The following is a 20,138-nucleotide window of genomic DNA, read 5'->3' as shown; positions in this document are numbered from 1 at the left end:
ACTTACACAGCCATATCAACTGCATCATCGTAAAACTTTCTTCAACTCTCCAAGATAACCTGAAATAGAGGCATTGGTGGTATTGTGATTCCATAAGTGCTTCTCTTTGGGGTTGTCTTGATTGTCACCTCATCAAATGCAAATTGATACTTGATACTAGTTGAATGTTTTGAGGAATCGTTCACCCAGGTCAAAATGTTGGTCGTTAGCAACCGTCTCCCAAATAGTCGATACTTTGCAAACAAAGAAAAGGGGAGGGCCCTTGTAGAGCATCCTCTATATGAGATGAGCAGATTCTAACCTGCCACATCATTCCATGTTTTTCACCAGGTGAGTCAACACTGAGAAGCCAGAAAGGTTGGATTTTTGATTTCAAAAGTATTTGGGGTTGTCTTCTTTCCATACCAACTGATAGATTTGTCAAACGTATTACCCTAACTTGAGCATTGACTTGTTAACATTTAGTAAGTGCTACTTGTTGGGGTAGTTTTACTTGACTTACACAGCCTTATCCACTGCATGTTCTCAGATTCGTATACTACCCAAGATAACCTGAAATAGAGGCATTGGTGGTATTTTCATTCCATAAGTGCTTCTCTTTGGGGTTGTCTTGATTGGGTCTTGCCTTCAACTCCAACCCATTTTGTGAAACCACTGGATGCATTTGTCAAAAGTATTACCCTAACTGGAGCATTGACTTGTTTTTGTACATTTAGTAAGTGCTACTTGTTGGGGTAGTTTTACTTGACTTACACAGCCATATCAACTGCATCATCGTAAAACTTTCTTCAACTCTCCAAGATAACCTGAAATAGAGGCATTGGTGGTATTGTGATTCCATAAGTGCTTCTCTTTGGGGTTGTCTTGATTGTCACCTCATCAAATGCAAATTGATACTTGATACTAGTTGAATGTTTTGAGGAATCGTTCACCCAGGTCAAAATGTTGGTCGTTAGCAACCGTCTCCCAAATAGTCGATACTTTGCAAACAAAGAAAAGGGGAGGGCCCTTGTAGAGCATCCTCTATATGAGATGAGCAGATTCTAACCTGCCACATCATTCCATGTTTTTCACCAGGTGAGTCAACACTGAGAAGCCAGAAAGGTTGGATTTTTGATTTCAAAAGTATTTGGGGTTGTCTTCTTTCCATACCAACTGATGCATTTGTCAAACGTGTTACCCTAACTTGAGCATTGACTTGTTAACATTTAGTAAGTGCTACTTGTTGGGGTAGTTTTACTTGACTTACACAGCCTTATCCACTGCATGTTCTCAGATTCGTATACTCTCCAAGATAACCTGAAATAGAGGCATTGGTGGTATTTTCATTCCATAAGTGCTTCTCTTTGGGGTTGTCTTGATTGGGTCTTGCCTTCAACTCCAACCCATTTTGTGAAACCACTGGATGCATTTGTCAAAAGTATTACCCTAACTGGAGCATTGACTTGTCTTGTTAACATTTAGTAAGTGCTACTTGTTGGGGTAGTTTTACTTGACTTACACAGCCATATCCATTGCATGTTCTGAAGTTCTTATACTCTCCAAGATAACCTGGAATAGAGGCATTGGTGGTATTGTGATTCCATAAGTGCTTCTCTTTGGGGTTGTCTTGATTGGGTCTTGCCTTCAACTCCAACCCATTTTGTGAAACCACTGGATGCATTTGTCAAAAGTATTACCCTAACTGGAGCATTGACTTGTTTTTGTACATTTAGTAAGTGCTACTTGTTGGGGTAGTTTTACTTGACTTACACAGCCATATCCATTGCATGTTCTGAAGTTCTTATACTCTCCAAGATAACCTGGAATAGAGGCATTGGTGGTATTGTGATTCCATAAGTGCTTCTCTTTGGGGTTGTCTTGATTGGGTCTTGCCTTCAACTCCAACCCATTTTGTGAAACCACTGGATGCATTTGTCAAAAGTACTACCCTAACTGGAGCATTGACTTGTTTTTGTACATTTAGTAAGTGCTACTTGTTGGGGTAGTTTTACTTGACTTACACAGCCATATCAACTGCATCTTCGTAAAACTTTCTTCAACTCTCCAAGATAACCTGAAATAGAGGCATTGGTGGTATTGTGATTCCATAAGTGCTTCTCTTTGGGGTTGTCTTGATTGTCACCTCATCAAATGCAAATTGATACTTGATACTAGTTGAATGTTTTGAGGAATCGTTCACCCAGGTCAAAATGTTGGTCGTTAGCAACCGTCTCCCAAATAGTCGATACTTTGCAAACAAAGAAAAGGGGAGGGCCCTTGTAGAGCATCCTCTATATGAGATGAGCAGATTCTAACCTGCCACATCATTCCATGTTTTTCACCAGGTGAGTCAACACTGAGAAGCCAGAAAGGTTGGATTTTTGATTTCAAAAGTATTTGGGGTTGTCTTCTTTCCATACCAACCGATGCATTTGTCAAACGTATTACCCTAACTTGAGCATTGACTTGTCTTGTTAACATTTAGTAAGTGCTACTTGTTGGGGTAGTTTTACTTGACTTACACAGCCATATCCATTGCATGTTCTGAAGTTCTTATACTCTCCAAGATAACCTGGAATAGATGCATTGGTGGTATTGTGATTCCATAAGTGCTTCTCTTTGGGGTTGTCTTGATTGGGTCTTGCCTTCAACTCCAACCCATTTTGTGAAACCACTGGATGCATTTGTCAAAAGTATTACCCTAACTGGAGCATTGACTTGTTTTTGTACATTTAGTAAGTGCTACTTGTTGGGGTAGTTTTACTTGACTTACACAGCCATATCCATTGCATGTTCTGAAGTTCTTATACTCTCCAAGATAACCTGAAATAGAGGCATTGGTGGTATTGTGATTCCATAAGTGCTTCTCTTTGGGGTTGTCTTGATTGGGTCTTGCCTTCAACTCCAACCCATTTTGTGAAACCACTGGATGCATTTGTCAAAAGTATTACCCTAACTGGAGCATTGACTTGTTTTTGTACATTTAGTAAGTGCTACTTGTTGGGGTAGTTTTACTTGACTTACACAGCCATATCAACTGCATCTTCGTAAAACTTTCTTAAACTCTCCAAGATAACCTGAAATAGATGCATTGGTGGAATTGTGATTCCATAAGTGCTTCTCTTTGGGGTTGTCTTGATTGGGTTTTGCCTTCAACTCCAACCCATTTTGTGAAACCACTGGATGCATTTGTCAAAAGTATTACCCTAACTGGAGCATTGACTTGTTTTTGTACATTTAGTAAGTGCTACTTGTTGGGGTAGTTTTACTTGACTTACACAGCCATATCCATTGCATGTTCTGAAGTTCTTATACTCTCCAAGATAACCTGAAATAGAGGCATTGGTGGTATTGTGATTCCATAAGTGCTTCTCTTTGGGGTTGTCTTGATTGTCACCTCATCAAATGCAAATTGATACTTGATACTAGTTGAATGTTTTGAGGAATCGTTCACCCAGGTCAAAATGTTGGTCGTTAGCAACTGTCTCCCAAATAGTCGATACTTTGCAAACAAAGAAAAGGGGAGGGCCCTTGCAGAGCATCCTCTATATGAGATGAGCAGATTCTAACCTGGCACATCATTCCATGTTTTTCACCAGGTGAGTCAACACTGAGAAGCCAGAAAGGTTGGATTTTTTATTTCAAAAGTATTTGGGGTTGTCTTGTTTCCATCCCAACCCAGTTTGTGAAACCAAGGGATGCATTTGTCAAACGTATTACCCTAACTTGAGCATTGACTTGTCTTGTTAACATTTAGTAAGTGCTACTTGTTGGGGTAGTTTTAATTGACTTACACAGCCTTACCCACTGCATGTTCTCAGATTCTTATACTCTCCAAGATAACCTGAAATAGAGGCATTGGTGGTATTTTCATTCCATAAGTGCTTCTCTTTGGGGTTGTCTTGATTGGGTCTTGCCTTCAACTCCAACCCATTTTGTGAAACCACTGGATGCATTTGTCAAAAGTATTACCCTAACTGGAGCATTGACCACTTTGTACATTTAGTAAGTGCTACTTGTTGGGGTAGTTTTACTTGACTTACACAGCCATATCAACTGCATCATCGTAAAACTTTCTTCAACTCTCCAAGATAACCTGAAATAGAGGCATTGGTGGTATTGTGATTCCATAAGTGCTTCTCTTTGGGGTTGTCTTGATTGTCACCTCATCAAATGCAAATTGATACTTGATACTAGTTGAATGTTTTGAGGAATCGTTCACCCAGGTCAAAATGTTGGTCGTTAGCAACCGTCTCCCAAATAGTCGATACTTTGCAAACAAAGAAAAGGGGAGGGCCCTTGTAGAGCATCCTCTATATGAGATGAGCAGATTCTAACCTGCCACATCATTCCATGTTTTTCACCAGGTGAGTCAACACTGAGAAGCCAGAAAGGTTGGATTTTTGATTTCAAAAGTATTTTGAGGTTGTCTTCTTTCCATACCAACTGATGCATTTGTCAAACGTGTTACCCTATCTTGAGCATTGACTTGTTAACATTTAGTAAGTGCTACTTGTTGGGGTAGTTTTACTTGACTTACACAGCCTTATCCACTGCATGTTCTCAGATTCGTATACTCTCCAAGATAACCTGAAATAGAGGCATTGGTGGTATTTTCATTCCATAAGTGCTTCTCTTTGGGGTTGTCTTGATTGGGTCTTGCCTTCAACTCCAACCCATTTTGTGAAACCACTGGATGCATTTGTCAAAAGTATTACCCTAACTTGAGCATTGACTTGTCTTGTTAACATTTAGTAAGTGCTACTTGTTGGGGTAGTTTTACTTGACTTACACAGCCATATCCATTGCATGTTCTGAAGTTCTTATACTCTCCAAGATAACCTGGAATAGAGGCATTGGTGGTATTGTGATTCCATAAGTGCTTCTCTTTGGGGTTGTCTTGATTGGGTCTTGCCTTCAACTCCAACCCATTTTGTGAAACCACTGGATGCATTTGTCAAAAGTATTACCCTAACTGGAGCATTGACTTGTTTTTGTACATTTAGTAAGTGCTACTTGTTGGGGTAGTTTTACTTGACTTACACAGCCATATCAACTGCATCTTCGTAAAACTTTCTTAAACTCTCCAAGATATAGAGGCATTGGTGTATTGTGATTCCATAAGTGCTTGTCTTTGGGGTTGTCTTGATTGTCACCTCATCAAATGCAAATTGATACTTGATACTAGTTGAATGTTTTGAGTCGTCGTTCACCCAGCTCAAAATGTTGGTCGTTAGCAACTGTCTCCCAAATATGGTGCCCCCCCAATGTAGACCATACACACCAGTATGACAATGATCTGACCTACACAATGATATGTAGGCCAGTGTTTTGGGGGAAATAATAAGTGTAACAAAGTTAAACTAAAAACGAATAGTCTAAAAACCCACTTGTTAACTTCAAATGAATGATATTCAGATTGATTAGATTGAATTGATGATTTCATTTTAGAACATACAGGATACATTTTTCTCGTTCAAATGTATTGAGTGTTACTATTGGCATAGTTTTACTTGACTTGGAGTGCCAAAGTTTGTACAAAATAAGAACAGGCATCGATCTGAAACCAGAGAGTAAGGCAGTGAGGCAGGCCATTTATAGGATTGGTGAGAAGTTTTGTGGATAGTCTGGGTTGGTCATGTTTAGTGATGGGATTAGTGATATGGTTATGGCCTAAATACTATATCCAATTTAACATATCCAGACCTGTTTATAAAATCTTTACAATTATTTATAGTCTTTTTTTATAAACACATTTCTCAAAATAGACAGTTTCACATGATTTTCAGGTTGTCGTGGGCAGTAAGTTCTGGTTTAGCGTCATTCAGATATTAATGAAGAAAGGAGGCATGGTAGTTGATGATATAAGACACGACCGGGTTAGGGTCAGGGTTCATACTGGTCATTGATGTAGGGATGGTTAGTTCATAGTTCATCAAGGTAGGGTTGGTTAGACAGGGTTCATACTGGTCATTGAGGTAGGGTTGGTTAGTCAGGGTTCAACCACTAAAGGACTATCTGCTCCGGCTTTTTATTTTTTCATCTGGTTTTTATTCTGTCTGTCCAGGAAGCGTTGTCTCCTCTCCGGTGGAATCTCGTCTAGACTGATGCCATGGTTACTGGCCCTATTAGACACAATAAGAGACAGTTAAACCATCGCATCCATGAGCGGTCGACATAGACATAATTTCTAGCACACTAGGGCTTAATGCTGCGTGTGCATGCCCTACCCTCCAGTCAGGTCAGGAGGAACAGGTAAGGGTTTGGTGAACCCATCTCTGCCGCTCAGCCAGAAGGTGTCCTCTGCTCCCTTTACCTGCAGATTATGGGTAGGCACCAGATTATTCACCATTTTTCCACCATTGTGGTAAACTCGGCTAGTTGTATGCAAGTTTCACAATTATGTAGAAAAAGCTTTTCATATCACTTTTTATTTCTATTCTGTGGTGTTTACGGCCCACAGCCAATCAAAAACACTGTGGTTTGGAACCCAACTACAACCCATACGGTAAAGAAGCCGTACTTGGGCAAGGCAGGGCAACTTTATTTATATCGCACTTTTCATACAAGAGGCAGACTCAAAGTGCTTCACATTGAAACATTGTCATACAATAAAATGAAATCTTAAAATAAAATAGATAAGTAAACAAAAACTAATTTAACAAGTTATATGGAAATGTTTGAATTAGTTAATTACATAAATAACCATATGAAACACCCATTTAATGTCAGGTTAAGGTAGATAGACAGAAACACAGGTATATGTACCTTTGATTGCCGTTTTTCCATCTTGTATCCCATCTTGAGACTGGTCAGAATCTTCATCGTACAGAGACTGATGTGGATTCTGTAGGCTAAATAGTAACATAGTATATTGAACATGTGTATAAGTGGAAGAATATATTAAAGATGTTGTAGCTAAGATTTCAGGGCAGTCAGTTGAGTGTCATTCATTAGAAATGGCATAGCCATTCGCCAGGAATTAGTGATTAAAATGCTGTGTATTTTAAGTGGGCTGCGCCTGCTTCGGTATGAGACCATTTCCATTTAGACCACTCACGCCTCATTTGTGAAAAACCAGATTATCTCTTTCATAAAACCCAACTTGCCGGTCAATCACAGGTAACTTCAGGGGCTTGAAATACAATACTTCTTAACAGAGACGTGAATAATAGAGAATAGGGGTGGCGGGAATAGAGGGGGCGGGTTTTTGGGGTTCAGTTCATTGCACTCTCTCTTTCATCTTCTCTACTGTCTCTCTTTATATCCCTGAAATAATTTGTAACAAATGATGCTTATGTGATTGAGGAGATGCGAGTGACAGACAGACAATGATCAGAGGGTTAGTCAGTTCTTACGGAGTCCACTGGCTTCCAGGTGAGAAGCTTGGGTGACCGTGTCTCCAAACAGACAGTATCTGGGCATGGTGTGACCAACAACCCCTGCTACCACCGGACCTATACAACCAGACAGACAAGTAGTCAGACAGATAGGTAGATGACAGAAAGGAAGTCAGACAGATAGACAGGCAGTCCGACAGACTGGAAGACATACAGACAGGTTGTCAGAGAGATTGACAGTTAATCAGACCGACAGAACAGTGAACATACAGGTAGACAGATAGACGAGTAGGACAGACAGACATATAGACAACAGACGTTTGTACCAGAGTGCAATCCGATGCGTATCTTCACTTTGACCTCTGGCATGTGCCTGATCTTAAAGGCTCCGATGCAATGCAGGATGTCCAGAGACATGTTGGATACTTCTGCAGCGTGACGTGTCCCGTTTCTGTTAGGGACACCTGATGCCACCATATAGGCATCTCCTATGGTCTCCACCTATACACATTAAGTTAATATATTTAAAAAAATCTATATATATATAGATTTTGGGCGAGTACAGGCGCGTACCATATAGGCTCAGTCCTGATTGCAGCGATTTGTACAATATATGTACAAAAACATTCATGTCCAATCAATATAGAATAGGGTAGCCTACACAACACATTTTTTGGAACCACCTTTTGGAGGAAAGGGTTAGTTATAGTGGGAGGGTTAGTTTGAGTGTTACCTTGTAAACATCATGAGAAGCAATGATGGCATCAAACAGTGTATAAAGGTCATTTAGTAGGTCAACCACCTGCACACACACAAAGAGAAAAGAGACACATAAATCAGTTGGCCTGTATAGACACAGAAAAAGCTTATAATAAATAAAAGATTCCTTTATGAATTCACGTGGATAATAATCTGCCATAGGGAAATAAGTAATGCTGCCAAAGGGCTGAAACATTGTGATGTCACGTACAAGAGCTTATATAGGGTTAGTAGAGCTACGTCTATAGGTTCGCTCAAGAAGACATTGTTTATGCTGTGTTACAGTCACTCAGGTAGACATTGTCTTTATGTAGTATTTATGTAGTGTTACAGTACCTCTATGGGTTCACTCAGGCAGACATTGGCTAGCTATAGGTAGGTGTTTATATAGTGTTACAGTACCTCTATGGGTTCACTCAGGCAGACGTTGGCTAGCTATAGGTAGGTGTTTATGTAGTGTTAACAGTACCTCTATGGATTCACTCAGGCAGACATTGGCTAGCTATAGGTAGGTGTTTATGTAGTGTTACAGTACCTCTATGGGTTCGCTCAGGGCTGATATTGTGGTGAAGCCAACGATGTCACTGAAGTAGAGCGTAGAGTCTGAATAATGTTCTGGTTCAACCGGTTTTCCTAACTTCAGTGACCGGGCTACGGATCTGTCAACAATGGAACAGCATTATTTTTTGGCTTTAATCACATTTCATATTTTACTATGTCTTCTTTCACCAGGGTTAGTGTTGTGGACAGGAGCGGCACGTGGTCACGCAAAGTAAAGGATGTTAACGGCTGGTTACGCAATCTGGAAATGCTCTGTAGGCTAGACCGTCTCATTTAACAATGCTTGTTCTGCCTTCGGTGTGGCCTTCGCGGTCTACAAAGGCCACACCTTCATAGGCCGCGTCCTTCGAAGGATGCAGCCCCTGAATTGGGACACAGCCAATGTGTATCTTACTCAGGCAAGAGCTGGCTGATGAGTTTGTCCGTCTTTTTTCTCTCTATCTCCAGTTCATCCGTCCTCTCTTTGATCAAGTCCTCCAGGTTGGAGCTGTACTGCTCCAACATGCGCAACATGGAGTCTATGATGTGGGGTTTCTTGCCCTGATGAATGCCACGAAACTACAAGAAAGAAGACTGTTATTTATTAACGACACAGAAACCAGTAGAAACTATTACAAACTACCAGTAACAACTAGACACTATGATCAACTAGAGCGAAACATTCAGATACTGTTGAATTACACAGGATATCCAAACACTACTATAAACTACCTAGAAACGTCCAGACACTAGTTTATACCGCACAGAAACAAGATACTATTATAAACTACAAAGAAACAAGACGGGGGCTATGATAAGCTAGACCAAAGTTGTTATCCACTGTTTAAAAGTTAAGCAATTTATTTTGATTACTTTCATTGTCTAGCTTACATCAAGCTGGGTTCTCCAAATGTCCTACCATCGCTTTAAATATGGTACCGGTTGAAATGTGCTACGACCTGTGTAAATAGGCTGGAATCTGTTTAAAGGTGACATATTATACCCCACTTGTGATGTCAGAAGAGGCACCATTAAATATGCTCTCAATTTGCTGCGACGTGTTTAAATGTGCTATAACCTGTCTCAATATGTGGTGAAAGGGGGGCCTTTTGCTGGGGTCTTCGTCCCAGCACTGGGTCATGAGAGACAGACACTCTGCGGGAGCTTCGTCCAGACACACCAGCGGCCTGCAGAGAGGAGGTGGATCTTTGAGCCGCTCCAGTATCTCTGCACACAGACAGACAGACAGACGGTTATCGAGAGAGACACAAACAGACTGACAGACTTATATAGGGAGTAGAGCTGTCATTATACTAAGGATTCCCTAGTTGACTAAAATCAACGCATCCCGACTTATCATCGAATAATAGTCATAAATCTGATTTTTCTTTCATGTTTAAGAAATGTCATGGCGAGTTGCGAGTGTGCTGTTAAATCTACATTTTTAATATATTTCTAGGGGATTAAGGATGCAAGAAATACCCCAAACCTGTAATCGATTAGGCCTACTCTTTTGTCTGTGTGTTTTTCAATCGGTGCACAAAACAAATCTTGGATAGCTTCCAACAATGTACACATATCAAAAAGTCAGATTTAATGTGAATTTTATGCAGTCAATGTGCGTTACACAAGAACCAGCTTTTCACTGTTGTACAGCAAACTCAGCAGGGAGAACCGAAATCGAACACTAAGCTGGACAACCGGAAGCTAACCGCAAGGAAACACAAAGCCAACCATAAGCATGAAAACACTCACCATGGGTGGGCATGTCCATCATGCCATAGGGCAGTGTTCGTGAGACCACTTCGTGGATGATGATGGAGAAGCTGAAGACGTCAGCAGCAAAGGTTCCTCCTCGTACGGGTTGCCTGAGAAGTTCTGGAGCAGTCCACAGCAGATCTGTAAAGTACATGTAACAAGTTACAAACAATCCCTTCCACTTTGAATTCAGGGACCAGTTTGGTTTGGATATGGATGAACACAGACTTTATGTTCCGAACACGTTTTGATTGGATTAGACACTTTTTTGACATGCAAAAACACTACATTGAGAGCTTGATATAGACAACAGCAGAATAACACAAAATATAATTATAAGACGATATACAAGTATGAATAAAGTGACAATACAAAATAAAGTAAAAGTACAATAATTGTATTTCCAGTGCATTAATGTTATAAGGACAACTTTCCTCTGACTTGGTCTCATGTTGAATGAATACCTTTCTACTTTGCTTTTCTGTATTTCATTTGAAGCAAGATACACTCCCCACAAAAAGGTCTTTTAAATGTGGTTTGAATAAAAAAATAGTGTGATCCACTATTCGCTGGGTACCCACATGTTGCCCTATATATAACGAATTGGAACCCAAACACAGCGGGATGCAGACACAGAGGCATCTAAATTGCAAACATTAGCTGATGAACTTACAGTGTAGGACTCGTACTCGCTTGTCATTGCAAAAGCAGAATGATTGCGCTCTTCTCAAAATATAATGTTGTGCTCGGCTCGTGTCGTTCAGTGTCCTCAACTTCGAGTCTGGGGAGGTGGGGGGCGGACAAAGACAGCCCTCTCCATAGCTCAATTTAACTGTTTGGTTTGACTGTGGTTAAGGGAACGTTTAACAGTGCTATAGCCCTATATCAGGCCGGTCGAGTCTAAGCTGTTAAAGGTGACATATTATACCACAGAGTGCGAGGTGCGAGTGTGATTAGCCGTCACAAGCCGTTCTACCTCTTCTGACATCACAAGTGGGCGTGTCCACCTAGATGTGTGCTGGATAGATGAGGAAGAGGCAGATTTTCAAAACGGCTTGTAACGGCTAATCACACTCATACCCGGTGGTATAATATGTCACCTTTAACTGTGCAGTCTCATGGAGATTTACAACCTCTTTTTCGAGGGCAACCTGGGCATGGGCATCATAACCACATACCAGAAGGGGTACACGAGAAACCAAAAACAGATAGGGAACGCATCATCCACGCACAACCTCTCCCAGTGCACTGAATGAGGTACTAAAGGAGATGAACCTTCACTGGGGTGTTACCTTCTGTTCCCTTGGCTGGCTCAAGGTTCTGAGAGTGCAGTACCATGGGAAGGCCGTAGTCAGAGACCTTCAGGACAAAACGTTCGTCCACCACACAGTTCCTCGACTTGAGACGCCCATGGGTCAGCCTGTGCATGTGAAGATACTTCATCCCCTGACAAAAATGTGCATTAATGGGGGGGTTACAAATATACAACTTTAATAAGCATAAGCATTAATAACAGCTAGGGGTATATAACTCATTTCAAATGGACTGTATTTATGAAGCTGTGGCCACTGGGCTTGGGGTTAGGGTTCCTAGGTTCACGACCTTGATGAGGACAATGAGAGTTAGGGTTACTATGGTCACTACCTGGATGAGGTCCATCAGGAGGGTTACTAGGGTCAGGTATATTAGGGTGGGGTTTTCTAGGGTAAGGGTTACTAGGGTCAGTACCTGGATGAGGTCCATGAGAAGAGTTATTAGGGTTAGGTTTCCTAGGGTTAGGGTTACTAGGGTCAGTACCTCGATGAGGTCCTTGAGAAGAGGTTCTAAGCTTAAGTTTCCCTGAGGTTAGGGTTACTAGGGTCAGTACCTTGATGAGGTCTGTGAGAAGGGAGGACTTGAACATCCAGTCCAGTCTCATGTCGCTGTCTGCTAACAGGTCGGCCAGACTCCCGCGAGGACAGTGCTCCATAACAATGGCAAAGATCCCAGAATCCAGGAAGAGTCCAACATAGAGGCTGAGATTCTCATGTCTCATCTCCCTGAACTGGAGAGGGTTAGGGTTACCAAAACAGTTAACACTTCCATTAATGAATGAATTAGGGTTAGTTAAGTTGATGGACACGAGAAATACGTAATTCACTTAATAATGTTTCTATGTTGTGTTTGAATGTGTGTGTGTTTGTGTCTTACAGAACTGAACAGATTCTTGGTTGATTGTTTGACAGCTGTCATCTCCCGTCCTTCTGGAATCCTCTTGAACCATACCCAATCGCCCTGGCAACAGCACAGCCGTTAGAAAGAGAGAGTTTTCAGGCAGACAGACGGATTGGCGGGAAGCCAGGCTGCCGGGCAGACAGACAGACAGACAGACAGACAAACACAAGTACCTCCAGTAGTCCTATATTTGACGTCTCTGGCGTGGACGGAATGTAACTTCTTGTGATGGATCTCACGGGACTCCTGACCATACTCATCGTGGACCCTTCGTTTAGTGTCTAGTTATACACAAACATATACACATGCATATATGGATAGGATGGCAGGCTAGGTGCTAGAGGCTATGTGCTAAGCTATGTGCGAGGTGCAATGTTGTGCCAGTACAAACCTTTTCGCCGCATTGCGTTTCAATAAAGGTGATGTTATCCATAGTTAGAATGACGTCATGGCTGCTGAGAAATCTCTTGTTTCTACACACAGGGTGGGTATAATAGAGTTAGAGATAAAGCTATATAAATTCATCAAGGATATACCTATATATATATATATATATATATATATATATGTATATATATATATATATATATATATAGTATATAGACTCTAGCTCCCACAGACACAATTTGTAGGGAGGTCAAACATTGAACAAGATCATAACCTCTGACCTGAAAATGGCAGCACCAATCCCCAGGCATATCAACACAAACAGGGAGACGGGAACCACCTTCTCTACACCTACAAAACAGAGCAGTATCAATACAAAATCCTTATCCATACCTACAAAACCTGTCACCTCACCTATCACAACAAAACCTTCATATCAGCAAAAGTTTGTTTGTTTGTTTGTTATGTTGAGGTTTAAAAAACCACATATAGGATTATGGTCATGGTTAGAAAAAACATGTTCCATGTTTTCATCTTTCAAAACTGGTTGTGTAAATCCAAACTCATGCTGCCGTAATACAGCCTCCATGGCATGACGTGGAAGTATAAATGCAGGCAGCTCTGTGAAGATATGTGTTTGCGATGGTTTGTTGTGCAGTGCAAGCATTGAGCAAGTTTGGAAAAATGTAATATATCTGACCATCTCTTCCCGACGCACACTTGGTACAAACCTCCAACGCAGGTCTGGTCTGGACTGAACCAACAGAATCTTGCAGAGGGGGGTTTTCCTCCAGGAAAGCTAAAAGGGCGTGCCAAGGGTCTGAGTGCTCCAAACTTGTGTGTCTGGGTGGGGTCCAAAACATGGGTGGGGACCAGTCTGTCTCCGTCACTGTCCAACACCACATAGCTGGACTGAAGCCCTTCACCCCTCGGACGCCCATACAGCTTCTACAGGAGGAGACACACAATCAATACATCTAGATACATAATCAATACTTATAGATACACAGTCAATACATCTAGATACACAATCAATACATCACAGTAGATACACAATCAATACTTCTAGAGACAGAATCAATACATCTAGAGACAGAATCAATACATCTAGAGACAATCAATACATCTAGATACACAATCAATACATCTAGATACAATCAATACATCTAGATACACAATCAATACATCTAGAGACAATCAATACTTCTAGATACACAATCAATACATCTAGATACACAGTCAATACATCTAGATACACAATCAATACATCTAGATACACAGTCAATACATCTAGATACACAATCAATACATCAAGAGACACAATCAATACATCTAGATCCAAAATCAATACGTCTAGAGACTTCAATACAATTACAGACATAATCAACACATCTAGAGACTGTACATCTAGAGACAGAATCAAAACATGCAGGGACAATCAATACATCTAGATACACAATCAATACATCTAGATACAGTCAATACATCTAGATACACAATCAATACATCTAGAGACAATCAATACTTCTAGATACACAATCAATACATCTAGATACACAGTCAATACATCTAGATACACAATCAATACATCTAGATACACAGTCAATACATCTAGAGACACAATCAATACATCTAGAGACAATCAATACATCAAGAGACACAATCAATACATCTAGATACACAATCAATACATCTAGAGACACAGAGACAAAGTATGGCAATGAATGAACTAATTAGCCGTAGTATTATGCTTGTCCTGTAGCATGCTGACCTGATTGAAACCACGGAAGACAAAACCTCCTTCTGATTGAGCGAGCTGATTTCCCGTCACCCATTTCCCTCCCCCTGCTTGACGACGCTCCTCCACGGCCTTAGCAACGAAGTACACCATGTTGACGATGGATCCAAAGAGAGGCGACACCTGTATGAACAATGTATTAAGGGATTAACCACCTTCATTTTTTGCCAACATATTAACAAAGTATGAATGTGTAAAGGTTTTACCACATATTAACAATGTATTAACACCATTAACAACATTGATTTAACAACGTTTTAACAACATAACAACTCACTTATTGTGTTGGTGGACAGTAATGTTGTTTTGGTCGTTTTGGGTTTGTAAGTAATAAATCGTGAAATGTTTGTCATTATGGGGAGACTTTGTCTTTGACAGTGCCATAGTGTTGATTGATAAGCAAAGGTAATAGTATATTGATGATGTTGATTGAGGAGTTTACAGTTCTACAACTCTCTTGAATACTCTCAATATGGCGGATAACGCCCACAAATAATCCCATGATGTATTTTGATGAACAAGCCATATTGTGTATGTGTGTAAGGGTTAGTGTGCGTACTTCTGTTGATGCAACAGGGTTAGGGTTAGTGTCTATGGGTATAAGTGTGAATCAGTGTGGGCACCTCTGTTGCGGCCACAGAGGATCGTATTTCCCGGCTCTGTTGAGCTCTCCGGAACGCCTCATAGAAGCTCTGATCTGACGCCATGGTTACGGTCAACACAGCGTCGTAAGCACGACGTAGTCTCGTGCTATTGGACAGCTGAGGGAATGCTGTGTCCTGATTGGAGAAAATGACGAGTTTGGTTAGGATCTCAGTGGCAAGTTAATTTTTACAGGCAATCTTACAGTACATTTTATTGACTGTAAGAAGTCCAGATTGCCAGTGTTATTTCATAAAACAGTTATCATGGATTAATTTTTTGACTAGTGGTAATAGCAAGGCTTACTCAAGTCCCGCCCTCAATGCGCCATATATGGACCGTTTCCTCCACTGGCTGCTAGACTCCAGCAATGGTGGCGACCATGACGTGATATCCAACCCTTAATAACCCCATGCCATACACGTCCCAGTGGATCTGTCATAGCATAAATGAAGCTGAGGGGTTCATGAACATCACCTGGTAAGGCATGGCATACAGTAGTGCATCGTAAGGAATGAACACGTAGCCATCCGACACCATCCCCATGTCCAAGGCCGCCAAAAGGAGATCTCTTTGTTCTTCTCCACCAATGAGAGCAGAGCTCATACATAAGATGACCACTAAAAGAGTTAAGGAGCAAGCACAACATATGGGTTGAAATGGTTACACACATTGTCACATATAGAAAAAACATTTACATTTACATTTAGGGCATTTAGCAGACGCTTATATCCAAAGCGACTTACAATAAGTACATTTGTCAGAAGAAAGAGAAACAATAGTTAGGTTAACCCCTTCCCCGTATACAACAAAGCTAGCTAGGATAAGATGCTACACAATGCTAAGTACTATTTTTAAAAACAAGGACGTACAACATACAATAAGTGTGTAAGAAACGCGTGCTTAAAGGTCCCATGACATGCCACCAGGTGTGGTGTGATTAGCCGTTACAAGCCGGAAAATCTGTCTGTTATGACATCACAGGTGGGCATGTCCACCTAGATGTGTGCTGGATAGATCAGTCTTTAGATCAGTCTCAGATTTTCAAAACGGCTTGTAACGGCTAATCCCACCACACCTGGTGGCATGTCATGGGACCTTTAAAACATAGCAAACATACTGACCTTTGACCTGGTCAGCCTCTCTGATGGCTTTCAGGGCTTCTTTAGGTCCTCCTTTCTCTTTTGTTCCCATAGTAACAACTGGACCAACTGGAATGCCAAGAGCTCTGAGAGCCGAGGCCACTTCCTGCCCGGTGCCTTCCCATAGGTCAGTTGGAGCTGTAGAACAAGGAATTCATATCAATGATAATCTTTACCGGAAGAAACTCTCGCCCTATGTAACCCTAACCCAAACTCACAAGGTCTAATGATGTCAGCCCTAAATGACCCTAACTTACCCTAGCCACAGGGAACCCCGACATCCTAAAGCAGCTGAAGAGCATTTGGAAACCCCCCCTGCCTCTCTTCTCCCTTGAGAAGTGTAATTAGTGCAACTTTGGTCGAACTACGATAACGCTCTGTGTGCAAATGTGATTGACAGGCAAGATGGATTCCCTGTACCAGATCATTGAAGAGGTGGAGGAGACCCAACCCATGTACATAAACAGCACAAATTAACCAGAGACCACACCCATGTATATAAACCACAACCACTAAGCAGAGCCCACACCCATTTATATAAACCGCACCCACTTGCCAGAGACCACACCCATGTATATAAACCACACCCACCTACTAGAGACCACAACCATGTATATAAGCCACAGGCAGTAACCAGAGACTACACCCTTGTATATAAACCACACCCACTAACCACAGAACACACCCATGTACATAAACCACACCCACTTACCAGAGACCACACCCACATGGGCCCAGCGGAAGAATCTTAAAACAGCGAACAGGACTTGACTGGTAGGAGTGATGGGTGGAAGACTTGGAGATTCAGAATTGATACAGCCTGGAGAAGCCAGCCCTGCCTCCCAGTGCTGGGCCATTAGAGTGGCAGCATGGCAAAGGGCGGGATTAAAGGGTCCAATGTAGGCATGGCCATATCCCTCCATTTCGACCAGCTGAGTTACCGCTGAAACATAATCAATCACGCACAGAAATAACGTCAAGCAATATATCAACGCTGACTACCCAAAACCCCACTATCAAATGCGTGCTAAATGTTGTGTTTCTTTGTGTGTTTTCACCAAAACCTCCCCACCATCAAATGCATGCTTAGTGGTGTATTTCCTTCCTTGACATACAGTATGAGTGTTGATCTGTGGCCTCTGACGTATGACTACCTTGTCTGTGAGTTATTATGTTGTGTGTAATGACTGGGTAAGCTGCTAATGAATTCCCCTTATTGGGATCAATAAAGTTGTCTGAACTGAACTTAATATATATATGTAAATTTAACTTTTACATGTATTTGATGGGGGGGAAGGGGATTCTCAGCAAAATATCTAAAATTGGTGAAATATTATTTATTCATTCATTTAATTATTAATCATCGTGGATCTTTCATTATGATTAATTATTAATCCTTAATTAGGATTTATTATCAATCATTAAGTACTATGTTAGTACAATATTTGGACAGGACAGAGTATTCCTCCTCCAGTACTAATAAATCTACAGTACTATATAAGGTACTTTATTAATACATATATAAGTATATATATATATAACAGTATGTAATACCTTTAGAGGCGGAGCACTCCTCCTCCAGAAGTACTACATCATACCAGTAGCCTTTACTGAGACCAACATCGCCATGTATCCGTGACAACGCCAGGTTCGCTGCTGTGGTAGGCATTGCTCTGGAGAACAGAGGGTCACATGACCACGGACCAACCAGCGCCAGCTTGAAGGTTGCTGTCCGAGCATTTCCTATGCATAGCAACCACAGCCACACACCTAGCAACCATCTAGGAGAATGCATCCTTATCTGTAAAAAAAATCAAGATGAAAAAGTTAGGTTTCCCTTGCCCTGAACAACGACATGATTAGGTTTGTCAAACTGTAATATAAAAAAAGAGGTCAAGACCACTAGGATTCTTGTGATAAGCTCATTGGGATAACCCTTATGCTTTCTGATTCTTTCGGATTTTCTTTCGGATACCAAATCTCTCGGAGAGACTCTGGAACTCAGAGAGTATTCAGTTTTTTATGCTTACTTAAATTTGTTTATTAAAAAGTATCTGCATTAATTGCAGGTTGGCTTCACAAGTCATCTTAAAATATGTTGTATTTTCCATAGCCAGCCAAACTTTGTTTACCCTTAAAACAAAACCCTATACCCCAGCATGCTAAAGTTAATGCAACAAGTAGGTTTGGTAAGTAACACCCAGCCTAAATAATTAATCTTTAAATGAGTAAATTACGTAAGGGCACTATTAAGGGGATGAATCCTCCTCCGGGTTTGTGTAAATGACACTTCACATGGCACTCCAACTCGTAATCAATGTGAACTGTGTTTACATTGTGAATATGAGCATCACAGAGCATCACAGTTCACGTCACAGGAACCAAGAACCACCAACAACCATCATTAAGGTGGTTAGGAATATTGTGCTCATGTAATATGTATAACATGTTTATGCATAACATACAGGAATTACATGTCCATGTCACTGAAAACGACATGGCCATGGCCGAAAATTATGGCCGTGTTTGAAATATGTGGTCTGTGTGTGTGTGTGTGTGTGTGTGTGTGTGTGTGTGTGTGTGTGTGTGTGTGTGTGTGTGTAATAAAATTTAAAAAAACACAGGAGAGCGCATCTTTATCTGTAAAATTATCTAGATGAAATAGTTAGGCTGCCCTTGCCCTGAACAAGGATATGATTAGGTTTGACAAACTCTGATCTGTAATACAAAAGAAAGACGTCAAGACCACTAGGATTGTTGCTTTCAGGAAAACTAGTGTGGATCCACTAATACTTATAGATCTTTAACTTACCGGTACATAAGACTTTCTTCTTATTATGGTACTCCAGCTTCAGTTCTTCCACATGAAATACAGTGAGGGTTAGATCCTAGTGCAAAGGTTAGGGATAAGGTCTGATCCTTGTGCTGCAAGGTCCTTTACGGTAAGAGTTAAAGTTAGATCCTCTTGCTGGAAGTTCCTTTAAGGTAAGGGTTAAAGTTAGATCCTCATGCTGGAAGGTCCTTTAAAGTCAGGGTCAAGGTTACATCCTCATGCTTGAAGTTCCATTAAGCTAAGTGTTAAGGTTAGAAATTTGCGCTGGAAGTTCCTTAAGATGAAATGTACTTTTGCTCCTCCTCTAGAATGAGCGAGAATGAGAGATAGTGGGGGGAGGAAGACAGAGGGGGATAGAGAGAGCGCAGGATAGAACGTAGAGAGAGAGAGAAAGAGAGAGAGACAGAGGAGGGGATGGGATGGGGCAAGAGAGGGGTGGGTGGGTAGAGAGAGAAAGGACAGTCAGTCTTTAATCTTGTTTAGAGTTCAACTAGGAGACCTGTCATTTGACATAATGATCAATTATAGTATAAAGCATTTGATTATGTTGATGGTTGTGTGCTTATATTTGTATCTACATAATTATCAAGTAATATAAAGTATTTTATTACGTTCATGGATATTGCTGTATCCATGTACTATAAGAGCTGTATAAATGTACTATAAGTGCTTGTAGTTTATATGACGTATAGTTCTTAAATCGTCCCTACTAAGATTTCCAAAGGTTCAGTTCATGCACGCAA

General features: G+C 41.0%; 1 protein-coding gene across 1 annotated transcript; it reads right to left on the bottom strand.

Moving 5' to 3' along the window:
- Positions 1 to 5,846: 5,846 nt before the first annotated feature.
- On the bottom strand, positions 5,847 to 19,454 carry LOC311368823 (retinal guanylyl cyclase 1-like). Its single transcript, XM_084487591.1, has 24 exons — positions 19,375 to 19,454; positions 18,117 to 18,363; positions 17,275 to 17,505; positions 16,545 to 16,700; positions 15,898 to 16,040; positions 15,402 to 15,557; positions 14,752 to 14,901; positions 13,712 to 13,928; positions 13,262 to 13,331; positions 12,985 to 13,066; positions 12,767 to 12,874; positions 12,570 to 12,653; positions 12,247 to 12,423; positions 11,672 to 11,825; positions 10,377 to 10,520; positions 9,700 to 9,848; positions 9,037 to 9,200; positions 8,617 to 8,740; positions 8,056 to 8,124; positions 7,649 to 7,823; positions 7,341 to 7,439; positions 6,751 to 6,836; positions 6,213 to 6,298; positions 5,847 to 6,107 (listed from the first exon to the last, which is right to left on the bottom strand). The coding sequence occupies exons 2-24, from the start codon at positions 18,355 to 18,357 to the stop codon at positions 6,014 to 6,016; spliced, it is 3,159 nt and encodes a 1,052-aa protein (XP_084343717.1). The 5' UTR covers positions 18,358 to 18,363; positions 19,375 to 19,454; the 3' UTR covers positions 5,847 to 6,013.
- Between the last annotated feature and the right edge of the window lie 684 nt (positions 19,455 to 20,138).

The sequence above is a fragment of the Micromesistius poutassou genome, assembly GCF_964030765.1.
Source record: "Micromesistius poutassou genome assembly, chromosome: 23".
Classification (NCBI taxonomy): domain Eukaryota; kingdom Metazoa; phylum Chordata; class Actinopteri; order Gadiformes; family Gadidae; genus Micromesistius; species Micromesistius poutassou.
Note: the sequence above shows the minus strand (reverse complement) of the source record. Positions and strands in the feature narration are given on the sequence as shown.

Bases quoted from the DNA above. Each gene is read 5' to 3' on its own strand.
- LOC311368823 (XM_084487591.1), bottom strand. From the start codon at position 18,357: ATGCATTCTCCTAGATGGTTGCTAGGTGTGTGGCTGTGGTTGCTATGC. The intron at 8,741-9,036 runs GTAAGATACACA...CATTGTTGACAG, and splicing joins ATCAGCCAGCTCTTGCCTGA to ATCCGTAGCCCGGTCACTGA. The intron at 6,299-6,750 runs GTACATATACCT...CATAATCTGCAG, and splicing joins TGGAAAAACGGCAATCAAAG to GTAAAGGGAGCAGAGGACAC.